Raw genomic sequence first — 13,218 nt, forward strand, 5'->3', positions numbered from 1 at the left:
CCATGTCAGAGTGAAAGGTGACTGAGCTACTCCCTGAGTCTCTTCATTTCTGTTCACCATTATGAATGGTCACAGAATTAGTTCCTAAATTGCTGCTGTCGCGAGGAACCATCACGTCAGTTCCGACTCATACTGACACCGGACAACAGAACAAAACACTGCCATTCTCAGAATCATTGTATGGCTGACCCGTTGTTGCAGGTGCCCTGTCAAGCCGTCTTGTCAGGCTCTTCCTCTTTTTCCTTTACCAAATGGGATGCCTTTTTCCAAGGCCTGGTTCATCGTACAGGAGATGAAGTTACACCGTCTCTTACTTCTAAGAAGCATTCTGGCTTTATTTCTTCAAAGACAGATTTGTTTCTTCTTTGGCATTTCATAGCATGTCTTTTCAATAACCTGCGCCAACACCAGAATCCAAACGCATCAATTCTTCCGGGATCTTCCTTATACATTATCCAGCTTTCGCATGCATATGAAATGATTGAGAACATCATGGCTTGTGTCATGTTCCCCTTAGTCCATTATTAACAATCATCTAAGTTACAAAATTAGCAAGGTTTTGTTCATTTCCTCTCCCCAAACTGTTTTAAAAAGGAGCCTTGGAGTTCTGGTCAGTTATACATTAGGCTGCTAACCACAAGGTCAGCAATTGGAGATTGCCAGTCATTTCAAGAGAGAAAAATGAGGCTTTCTGCTCCTGTAAAGAGTTCCAGGCTCAAAAACCCTACAGGGCAGTTTGACCCTGGCCTATAGGGTCAGTGAGTCAAAATTGACTGGATGACAATGAGTGAAACCACTATAAACCCAGCTCCAAAATGTATGGCTATTTGAGGGTGGTCAAACAGCTACAAATGTTAAAGCGCCGGACTGAAAGATTAGTGTTTCTAACCCATCAGTGGCCCTGTGAGAAAAGAGACCACATAAAGAGTTGTTGTGGCTAGGTGCCCACCCTCGAGTTGGCGCCAACTCCTAGCAACCCTCTGTACAATAGCATGAAACACTACTTGGTCCTGCACCCTCCTCACAATTGCTGTTCGTGTTAAGTTTGAGCCCATTGTTGCAGTCACTCTGTCAGTACATCTCATGGAGAGTCTTGCTCTTTTTGGCTGACCCTGTACCAAGCAGGACGTCCACTTCCAGGGAGTGGCCTCCTGATCACACGTCCAAAGTACATGAGACAAAGTCTCACCACCCCTGAATCTCGGGAACATTCTGTCTGTACTTTCCCCAAGACAGATTTGCTCATTTTTCTGGAGGTGCATGATACTTTCAATCTTCTTTGTCAGCATGAAGACTATATTTCAGGAAAACCTAAGACAGTTCTGCTCTGTCACTTGTAGTCATAATGAGTCTGAATCAAAGCCACAGAACACAACAACAACACAACTGCTAAAATGTCCACAGCCTTTGACATTAAGAACTTTGTATTGAGAGAACGAACTATGGTAGGCAACCATGGACAAATGAAAGCACTTTTAACCCTGTAAACCTGGACATGCCTGTCACAGGTTGCATTTCCTGGGAAGCAGACTCTGAAACAGAGTTGTCTGTACAGAGGTGCAGAATGTTTATCGGGATGTGTTTTTAGGAGGGATGAGATAGAAGTGGGAGCGAATAGAGGGAGAAGCTGAGCTGAGAGACAGTCCCAACAACAGACTCAGCTCACCCTATGGAAACATCTAAATCTGGCCTGGCCACCCACAGCTGTCCTGAGTTGAGAGAAGGGGTAAGTCAGTATTCCATACCTTTATGACAGCAGTCATTTGGCATAGATCACTCAGGAAGATGTATGCTCTTGGGTGAGGTAGTTCTATGCAGCTGATTGAGTGCCCAAAGAGTGCTGACAGATGAAGATAATCTTTCCACAGCTCTCTCAGGAAGCCTCTTATTCATAAAAGGGTCTTTTATTCTTGACAGCATCCACCATAATATCCCAATGAGAATTATAAAACGCATTTCATAATACATACTAAGAATTCAGAACAATGAGAGGGATAGGCTAGAAGAAGGTGAGGCTAATGATTGTATTTGAAAGGACACACTCCCTCTGCAAGATCTGGAAGTGAGGTTGGGTAGAGTTCTGACCAAATAAAAAGCTAACATGTTTTAACGAAGACACCAAGGGGAGACCAGGTGTTCAGGAGTGAAGGGCTGTGGTAGCAAAGAAGGCAAGATGGGTCCACGGGTGACAATAAGATTGGCTTTACCGCATGGACATAGCTCATACCCACTGACTGCTCCTCAGGAGAAAGATGAGATTTTTTTTGTTGCTATCCTATAAAATCACTAGGATTCAAAATGGACATTATGGCAGTGAGTGTGGGTTTGGGTTTTGTGACAAAGACCTAGAAAACCTAATGGAGCAGTTGCACTCTGACACATGGGGTTACTATGAATGAAAAAGGACTTGACAACACACATTACCCACCAACAGGCGGGAAGTTAGTATTTCACTGGAAAGTTTTCTCTGTGGAGCGGCCATTAGAGGTGAGACCTAGCAGTCTTATCCACAGGAAATGGGTAAGAAAAAGCATACCTGCTCCCTCCTCAAAAAAGAACAGCATATTGAATTCCTCAGAAACAAAAATACATTGGGTTGTAGAGTTTGTACTTAACAAAAAGAGGAGCTAGCTGCCAAGATCTAGAATCACCACATTCAATATTTGTCTTCATTATTGACATCAACGATAATAAAGATGGATCAATTGATTACCATTTTTAAATTCGAAATTGCAGTACTGAGATTTAAAAGTCTAGATGGAAAAGTCATATTCTACTCAACATGGTCAGAGCACATCTTAAAGAATAAAATTTAGGGAGAGAATTTTGTGGGAAATAAAATAATTCGTATGGAAAATTGATATACATATAATAAAATTGCCTCAATAACATTCAAACTCTTCCCTTGCAGGGTTATGAGCCAGATCCCAGTATAACAAAGTTGGCAGAGCAGTATGCCAAGGAGGTATGCATGCACCTTATCTGTAAAGCTACATTTACCTTTCTCTGCTCTGTGAAGGTGTTTAACTAATACACTTATGTGTGCTAGAATGGTACCAAGCTGTCATTGACAAACGATCCATTGGAAGCAGCGCGTGGAGGCAATGTATTAATTACAGACACTTGGATCAGCATGGGACAAGAAGAGGAGAAGCAAAAGCGCCTTCAGGATTTCCAAGGTTACCAAATTACAATGAAGGTACAAATTGTAGCCTCTCTGAAAGTTCATTAATCCCATTCATAAAAGCCAGAACTATCTAATCATTCATTCACTTTGGGGAGAGTCAATTGACTTTTCACTTCCTATGGAGGACTTCCTGTCTGTGCACTTCCTTCCAAAGATTCGTTGTGTCCTTTGAAAAGACACTTTGGTGCTAGATGAAGAAATTTGAAACCTGAAGTCAAAACGAGAGCTGGTGTCTCCCTCTCAGGACACTGTAGGGATTGAAATGCCTTCCTCTTTATGTGTTTAGAAAGATCAGGTTACTTCGGATTTCCTCTAAGAAAATTCCCATGACTATTCTCTTCACGTGAGTCCTTGCCTCCGTTTGTTAAGGACTCCGAAATCCTTTATCCAATCTGAAATTTCTTATTAAGATTTGCTGAAGTGGTTGTCAACCTTGAACATGCATCAGAATCACCTGAAAGGCTCCTTGAACGCTCAGGTGACTGGGCCCCAGCCCCAGGGTTTCTGACTCAATAGATCAGGGGTGGGTCCCTAGAATGTGCATTAGCCAGGTCTATTCTTAGAGAACCACTGTCTGGAGGAAAACCCAGGTGCACACAGGGGCCTAGGGAGGGTCAGGAGCACCTAGGACACGCTCAAAATTGCCCCTTCTCTGATTCAAGGTAGAATATATGTGGATAGAGGCAACATATCAGTAGAAATGCCTTCCTTCCCCTCTTTGGCTGGCTGCCTCGGTGGAGCGCTCTTCATATTTGTAGTGCCTCTAAATGAAATGCCATGCTTTAGCTGGAACTCCCTTTGACTTGCACCTGGGGGGCATATGTTCCCCTTACACCCCCCTCGATATACTATTGAATGTCTACTTTGTGGAAGAACACTGGGCCGAACTGGCGTAATAAACATGACTCCGTGGTACGGCGCCCACGCCCCTGCTGTCAAGTGGCACAGAGGGCACGTGTTGTAAGTACTATACCCTGCTACTCCTCCAGGTGCTCTGGGGTTTTTCTTAGCAGATACGCGTATCTGTTTTGTGGAAAAGAGGATGAAGTATTACAATAAATATTTTATTAATAAAGTAATACATAAACACGCATCCTTTATTTTTAAAGTGTACAAACAAAATGAGTCTTTGAACATGCCACTTCCCCCAGTCCCTTAAGCGAGACTCTTCTTAGTGGCAGCTACCATTTAGCAGTTTGAGGTGCTTGTCTGTATAGTCACATATATATGCCTATACATGCATGCTTGTGCACACACACAACTATTGATTTTTTTTTTAATTCCTTTACTGAGGGCTCCTACAGCTCTTATAACATTCCATACATCAGTTGTATCGAGCACATTTGTACATATGTTGCCATCATTATTTCCAAAACCTTTTCTACTTGAGTCCTTGGTATCAACTCTTTTTTTCTCCTCCCTCCCACACCCTCCCACCCTTGTGAATCCTTGATCAATTATATATTGTTATTATTATTTCATATCATACACTCTCCTTTGTCCCCCTTCATCCACATTTCTGTTATTTGTCCTTGAATTTTTTATGAGTGGTATTTTAGATAACTAACAACAAAGTTAGACAGCATATTAATACTTTTTTTTTTCCACTTCACAAATCTTGGTTTTTTTTCTTGCCCATTTATTTAAATGGCTGCATAGCATTTCACAGTATGAGTAGATCATACCTTAATTTAAAATTCCCTGTAGGCAAATCAGATTGTTTCCAGTTATCCAACATACAAGCAATGCTGCAACAAACACCCCTATACATATTTATTTGTGCATATATTACTAAAGACTAGATTTCTGGAAGAATTGTTTTTGGGTGAAATGGCATACATTTTTGAAATATATGAAATGCTGCTGAATTTTTCATCCAGCAAGGATAAAAATTCATAATCCCACCCTGTGCATTAGAGTTCTTTCCCCACATTCTCTCCATTCTTATTTCCATTTAAAAATTTTGTGAATCTGAAGAAAAAGTGGTCTCATGCTTTTGAAATTTTATATTTTCCTGATTGTTAGTAAAGTTAAGGAGCCCTGATGGTTTAATGGGTTATGCCTTGGTGAGCAGTTCGAAACCACCAGCTAAACCACAGAAAAAAAATGAGGCTTTCTACTCCCTTAAAGAGCTACGGTCATGGAAACTACAGTTTGGGGGCAGTTCTACTCTGTCCTATGTGGTCCCTCTAGGTTCACTATGAGTCAGAATTGATTTGATGGTGATGAGTTTGGTTTTGTGTCAAGTTACTTATATTTTCATTTGTATTGCTGTTTCTAGTTTTCTATAGCTTGCTATCATATCCTTTGCCTGTTTTCTTTTGGGACATCATTTTTCTCAGTGGGGCTAGGAGTGCTGTATATATTATGGCTAATTCTTTGTCACAAGTGTAGCATATGTTTTCAAAAAGGACTCTTGTCAGTTTACTTTTTGGAGAAATATATACAGAGGGAAGCCGACTCACATTCTTCAGATTCTAGAGATAATGTTCTGTGATAGTGTTGACATTCATCATATTGTATCCGTTCTAGTTGTTTCACTTTATTTCCGTTCTCTTTATTTCCGTTCTAGTTGTTTCACTTCCCTTTACTTTTGGTCCTCTTGCCCCCTATTTACCCTTTTGCTTTACATATATATCATGATACATGTACACTGTTTTTTATATATACAGTGCTAAATATATATATGTATATATATGAAACACATTGTTTAATGATTAGAATCTTTATTCTTTGAGCTAACCTGTTAACTTAGTTTGAAGGTGACTTCAGGGGACAGTTTCAGTTACAGGTTATCAAACCTTGACTAAAGTAGGGATATAGTCTTAGGGACTTCTCCAGCCTCAATAAAGTTAGTAAATTTGGATTATTTAAGAATAATCAATTTCATAATAATTCCCCATTTATCAGGATCCCTATTTTGTGTTCCTGATCAGAACATTTAGTAGTAGTAGCCAGGCACCATCTAGTTACCATTTCCTATAGTTCTTTCTCAGATTCTTGGATTTCTTTCTTTCTCTTCTTTTTCAAGATGCATAAGACCAATAGTTGTATGTAAGGAGAACATTTGAATCCTCTGTGCTTTACCTCAGACTTACTTTGCGCAATTCTAGGTAGTAATTGTGCAGTAAGAATGTATGATGGACTATAATTCTGAACCTGTAAGAGAACAATGTTAATAGATAGAAAATGTAATTTTTAGAACTAACTCCTAGGAAAAATGAAAATTGCTGGCACATTTTCAGTAAGAGTAAAACTTTTATCAGTGCATAGTACCCCAATTTCTGTGTAATGCATTTATTTCTTGGTACAATTTTTTTCAAAATTGTATTAACTGATGACTATGTATGCCTCAAGGACTAAAAACCTTAATTTGGAGATGAGGTTTAAATATAAAGCAATCTTATAAAAGCAACTGTGTGTGTGTGTGTGTGTGTGTGCAATTTGTAACTTTTGCTATAAGCCACCTGTTACACTGGTAGTAGAATTCCTTACTGAAATATTCACTATCCCACTGGACAGAATACCAGAAGTTTTGATTGGTGGTTTAACTTGGAATGATGTCCTCCCCACCTCATGCCTCCAAAAATGTATATTAAATGCCATAAATTCAAAGTTCCATGTAAATTTCCCCTGGTTTCTTTAAACTGAAACTCTCATTCTACCCCCTTGTCTCTCCTTTTTGTATTGGTCTCTGACCTCAGGCCATATGTACTTTTAAATATCGTAGTAGACAAATGTGATCTTGGCTTGTCCCCATCTCTCTTTAGACTGCTAAAGTTGCTGCCCCAGACTGGACATTTTTACACTGCTTGCCTAGAAAGCCAGAAGAAGTGGATGATGAGGTGTTTTATTCTCAGCAATCACTGGTGTTCCCAGAGGCCGAAAACAGAAAGTGGACCATCATGGTAAGCAGGAAACGGGGAATGAAGACTTCCTATGCCTCTTGATAAATAAAAATCAACTGAGATCATCTAGCTATATATTTTTATTCAACTGAGATCTCTTTTCCCTCAGAATATTCACAATAGATAATTATTGTTTGTTAGTATTTATGGTATCTTTTAATGGTGGAAAATTGATACCATTCTTAACAATTTCTTTTTATCAAAATTGTCAATACCCTTGATCACCCTGAATAATAGTCATCACTGACTCCCATTCATTTTGAGATGTGCATTTTTTCTTTCAGAATGTCTTTGTTTATGCTTATAAAAATCTTTAATTCCATTTGCCACAAAATGGGCTTTTAAAACCCTTATTTCCTGCCTCCTTTCATTGTTTCTTTTATGACTTGTTCAGACAATTGCTTAAGTTCACTACTTGATTTTTGGTTATAAAGATACATATAAGTATGAGAGGGCTTCAAAAATTGTGGGCAAAATATAATTGAAATATAATGGAATTTATCCATGAACTTTTTGAAGCCCCTTCATATAGAGCATTTCCAGAATGCACAGCAAAGCAAATTTAAAACTGACAGGTCCCATTAAGATTAAACTACTAATTGTATCATCACCACTGCCATTCTATAAAATATTAACCTTAAGTCTGTACTTTACAATATCCCAAGTGTTATCATCATCTCTAGACAATGGAATAGCCACAGGTCATAATCTAGCTCTACCATTCTATAGTTTTCAATGATTTGATAACTGATCTCGATTACTTGACCAGCCAGCGTATTGCTCACAGATATGAGTCCACTGTAGGTAGATCAATGAAAAGGAATTTATTAAAAGACATTAAGGTGGTCCACGAATCTTTCAGGAACAGGGGTACAGCCCTTGGACACTAAGCAGACAGGAACAACATGGACAGGAAAATGTTCCATCAACATCGTGGTTCTTTTGCAGCCAAAACAACACTGACATAGTTACCCATCATCTGTGAGCTAGATTCGTGAAACTAGATGTCAGATCATCCATATACAGCTGCCCCAGGTGAACTACATGCTCTGCCTGCATAAAGACAACAACAAAAAAAACACAACCCATCACTACCATCAAGTAAATTCCAATTTACAGAAACTTTTCCATAGGATAGGGTAGAATTTTCCCCGTGGGTTTCCAAGTCTGTAACTGTGTTACTGTTTATGAGAGTAGAAAACCTCATCTTTCTTCAATGAAGCAGCTGGTGGTTTTGAACTGCTGACCTTGCTGTTAGCAGCCCAATGCAAAACCACTACACCACCAGAAGAGGTAATTTCCCAGAATATGGTTTTCACTGTGTGTTATCACTTACACATCCAGATCTTGAATAGATGCACCCATTGGCAACCTTGCCTATACTACCTGAAAGGGAGTCTGAGAATGGCCATTTTAAACTTTCAACTTTGGGACTAGAGAAAAAAACATCTGGAAAGTAGTATCGATGTACTTGTACACTGGCCGGTATATGAGGATAGGGTTGTTGTGAGTATTCAAATGCGAAAACTTTAGCACAGTGTCTAACCAAACCAAAAATGACCAAACCCACTGCCATCGAGTCCATTCTGACTCACAGTCAGCTCCTCTGAGAATTCTCATGGGAGCAGAAAGCTTCCTGTTTCTCATGCAGAACTCCTAGCGATTTTGAACTATGGACCTTGTGTTAGCACCCAACACCTCACCCTCAGAGCTATCTGAGCCCCTTCCTTGGACGATTGCAGCCTAGAACATCCTATGAGGCAGTTCTATGCTGGCTATAGGGTTGCTTTGAGTCAGAATTGACTAAGCAGCATACAGCAATAACAGGAACCTTGTCAGAGCAGCACTAAGAATCACTAGGTCTGAGATGGGGATACACGACCCTGCATTTATAAGAAGCTGTAGGTGATGCCAATGATCCAGCCACTGCCATCCTGTGAACCACATTCTAGGGAGCAATGATTTAGACACCACCACCACCCCTCAAAAAAAAGGTGAGCTCTCAAATTAGCATGGTTCCATTCAAATAACATGCATTAGATGTTTTTTAAATTTTGTTTTTGCAAACATCAAAGTCCTCTTACCTGTTCGTTTCCTGCACATATCATACACATTATATATTGTTCTTAGGTGTCCGTAAATCGGTTCCTACTCATAGCGATCCTGTCTGTGTACAACAGAACTGAACATTGCCCAGGCTTGCTCCACCCTCACAATTGTTCTGTTGGAGCTCGCTGCCGTCGTCACTGTGTCAATCCATCTCCTTGGAAGTCTTCCTGTGTTTCAATGACCCTCTACCAAGCAAGATGTCCTTTTTCCAGGGACTGGGCCCTCTTGATAACATAGCCAAATTATGTGAGACCAAGTCTCATCACCCTTGCTTCTAAGAAATATTATATGCCCATGTGTTATTTGCATGGGCATGTTACATGCCAAAATACAGTACATACCCCAGGAAAAGACATAAAACTATGGAGGGTTCATGATAGTGAAGAATTGAGTCAATTCAGACTGAAAGGTGAGTCTCTAAGCTGAGCCTTTAAATCTTTATTGGGAGCACACAGGCTTTCTCCCTTGGGGTGGCTCATGGCATTTGGAACTGACAACCTTTTGGGTCGCAGCCCATAGCATAAACCACAGCACAACTAGGGCTCTTTTAGAAAGAGACATAGCAGTAAAAATTCCTCCAGTTCTATAATTTTATCAACCACCAATTTTCTTTATGGCGCAATAGTCTCTCCTGTATTTTCTATAGATTTCCACCTCTTACAGTAAATAAGAGTATTGATGCACTTAAACCACTCAGCACAGTATCTGACATGTGGTAAATGTTCAAGAAATCCAATCAACAAACCCCTTTGACATATGAGGCATGCACTTCAGGTATAGCTTGAGCACATGTGTGCAATATGGTTGAAAGGTAAGAGCAAATACCTGAGAGGCAACACACCTACACCTCTTAAGAATGGAGCCAGAAAAACCTAGATTCTAATCCAGTTCTGTACTATCTGTCAGTTCAAGGATTTGTTTCTTCGTCTATAAAGGACAATGATAGAAGCAACTTTAGAAGACTGAAGCAATGCATATCCCTTTCTCCTCACTCACTTGCCCCCTAATAATGATTGGTACTTAGCACCCAAACTCAAACCAAACCCACTGCCATTGTTGGAAGGGAGAAAACCAAACCAAAACCAAACTAATGGCAATTGACTGGATTCTGACACATGGCATCCTTTATAAGGCAGGTTAGAACTTCCCATTTTGGATTTCCGAGACTATAAATATTCACAGGCGTAGACAGCCTCATCTTGCTCCCACCAAGCAGCTCTTAGGTTTGAACTGCTGACCTTGTGGTTCTCAGTTCAGTGTGTAGCCCACTGTGACATCAGGGCTCTTGCAGGAGAGAAGAGACCCAAAATCCAAATACAAATATAAATTATAGAGACATATTTATTAAGTCTTAAATAGGACAAAGACAAAACAAAAATTGTCTGATTGAGGTCATAATGGTGTCCATAAGGAACTGTAGAAACTCAGCCAATTATGTATGACATGGAGTACAAGGGAGGCTACCACAAAAGCATAATTGGTGGCAGTTCATTATATCCCAATGGCAGGTGGACCTACAGACTCGGGGATGGGACTAGGATTGGGATACATACACTCTTCTAGATAGAAAAGCTTGCAAGATTGGTTGAGAGCCCTCCCTCCATCCAAGGCAGACAGGCTATGACTCATGCTTCTGCAACCCTAGTTTCCACGATTCCATTAAGAGCACATCTAGGCAAGTCCTTCAAGCATATGTTGGCCACCACTCTCTGGCTACGGGGATGGAATCCACTTTCTACCACACTCTGCCTGAGGACAAAGCTGGTCACATTGCTGGATAATACTTAAAATGAATTCGATGAAGCCTGAATCTATGCTAAGGCTCAAAAAATGAATTTAGGACTTTCACTGTAAACATAAGTTCCACAGCCTCATCTTTCTCCAACAGAGCTGCTGGTGGTTTCATGCTACTGACCTGGTGATTCGTAGCCCAATGTCCAAGTCCCTGTGCCACTGGGGCTGCTTTAAGTAACCAATACCAGAGTATAAACATGAGGAACTGGGGTGGGAGGCTTATGTTCTCTAAAAGCAACCAGTATTTACATTACACTCATGACTGGAAAACCCAAGCAGGCTACCATTCTCCCACCTAAAAGTGTTGGCATGAGGCCTAACTAAACACTGTGTTTGTGTTTCTATTTACTCCAACCTAATTTCTCCTTAGGCACCCTGATGGCATAGAGGTTAGCAGTTCAAAAACACCAGCTGCTTTAAGGGAGAAAGATGAAGCTTTCTATGCCAATAAAGATTTGCAGCCTCAGAAACCCACAAAGACGGTTCTGTCCCATGGGTTGCTATGAGTCAGAGTCAACTCAGTGGCAGTGAGTTTGTGTTAGTCTACGTAAACTAGGGAAACAAATCCACAGAAACTCATATGTGTAAGAGAGAGTTTTATAGAAAGTGTAATTGCACATTAAGAAAGCATCCCAACCCAGTGCTGCCCAAGCCCATAAGTCCAACATTAGCCCATAGGTCCGACACCAATCTACAAAGTCTTCCTCCATCTCACAAAACACACCAGTGATGCCGACTGCAGGAAGAAAGCCAAATCACCGAGTGTGTAAGCATCTCAGTGCTGGCAGGGGTCTCCACACGGCAGCTCCAGCACCCAGGGCTGCATCAGGGTAGGTCCATGTGGCTTCTCCTCAGGGATGTCTTGCAGGAAGTGAGCCTTGCCAGCGAAAGCAGGGAACTGGCTAAGGCAGCTGCACCCTGGTCCGACCATCACAAAGCAAGAGACCCGAGAACTAGAAAGGCGAGGCTCATCGAGCCATTTATCTCTCTGCCCTTCAATTAACCCCACATGTGTTTATCAGCCAGGTGGCACAATAAACCTTGACCATTTCAGAGTATAATTTCTCTTGACTTTTCTTTAACAAAATAAATAAATAATAGTTCAGAATTTCCCTCTTATCATTTCTTTGGGAAACCAAATTTTAATCGTGGACTTTCAAAACTGCACACTAGTTCTCCTTCCCTGGGTCCCTGCACAAACTGTTGCTAATGTTTATTCATTTCTTCCTCTCTCTTTCTTTGTCATGTTCTCCCAGGCTGTCATGGTGTCCCTCCTGACAGATTACTCACCTCAGCTCCAGAAACTGAAATTCTGATGCCATGGTGCTTGTCAAGAGAGAAGCAATGTTCTTCAGTTCTACAATCAGTCGCTTTCTAGAGGAGGAAGAGAATGGTGGAAGAAGAGAATCTAACAAATAAATTCCCAATACAATACATATCATGGGTGAATTGCATGACCTCGCTTTGCTATTATAAAATTGTGCTGCCGTCCTTAAACAAAGTAGTGTTGATGCACTGTAATATGTAATTTGATGTGGTTCAAACTCTCTAATTTACAATTTCCTAGCCGTATCTGAATATTGTATTAGTAATTATGCACATTTGCTTCAGCCAAACATAAAATACTGTATTCATAATACATAATGTCTAAGCCATTAAAAGTAATCTATGCTCATTACCTTAATAAATTATCACCCATGCTAATTTATAAGTAAACATTTAATAGGCAGTCAGATACTGGTAGATCTGTGGGCTGTGTTCATGTCCCTAAGGCCCAACAAGGAAGCCAAACGATCCATCTTACAGACGGAGTACAATTTCCAGACCAGTGAAGGAAACAGACATTCACTTGTGGAGGAAATTGAAATTCTTAGGAAACAGCTACCCCTGTGCACAAATGCTGAAGGCTTTCCTATAACCAGTCGGAGGAAGAGTCCTTCCAGCCCAAGCAGCTCTTCTTTGTAATGAATACTTCCCATGACAGGTCTGAAAAAGCCTTTCTGACTAAGTGGGGAAAACATAAATGCCTGGATAGGAACGTAAGATCGACAGGAGAGTGACATGTTCTCAAGTTCAAATTCCCTTGCAGAAGCACTTACATTTTTTCATGTTTGTGCTTATCGTGCATCTACTTACATCTAACACTGCATATTTCCAAAAATATACTGCTTCCCTCCTTTTAGCAGATTTTTTCTGATTTTCTTCTTCTAAATCATTTAC

The 13,218-nt window shown here is 40.5% G+C and overlaps 1 protein-coding gene across 1 annotated transcript in view; it reads left to right on the forward strand.

Moving 5' to 3' along the window:
- Nucleotides 1-12,702, forward strand: part of OTC (ornithine transcarbamylase) — an 82,091-nt gene extending 69,389 nt beyond the window's left edge. The window contains exons 7-10 of the mRNA XM_004714565.2: nucleotides 2,912-2,965; nucleotides 3,050-3,199; nucleotides 6,958-7,095; nucleotides 12,255-12,702. Of these exons, the coding sequence (XP_004714622.1) occupies nucleotides 2,912-2,965; nucleotides 3,050-3,199; nucleotides 6,958-7,095; nucleotides 12,255-12,314 (402 nt within the window). The 3' untranslated portion in view covers nucleotides 12,315-12,702. The remainder of the gene's footprint in view (nucleotides 1-2,911; nucleotides 2,966-3,049; nucleotides 3,200-6,957; nucleotides 7,096-12,254) is intronic.
- The last annotated feature ends 516 nt before the right edge of the window (nucleotides 12,703-13,218 follow it).

This window comes from Echinops telfairi, unplaced genomic scaffold, assembly GCF_000313985.2.
Source record: "Echinops telfairi isolate 266 unplaced genomic scaffold, ASM31398v2 ScPeMD7_26;HRSCAF=91, whole genome shotgun sequence".
NCBI lineage: Eukaryota > Metazoa > Chordata > Mammalia > Afrosoricida > Tenrecidae > Echinops > Echinops telfairi.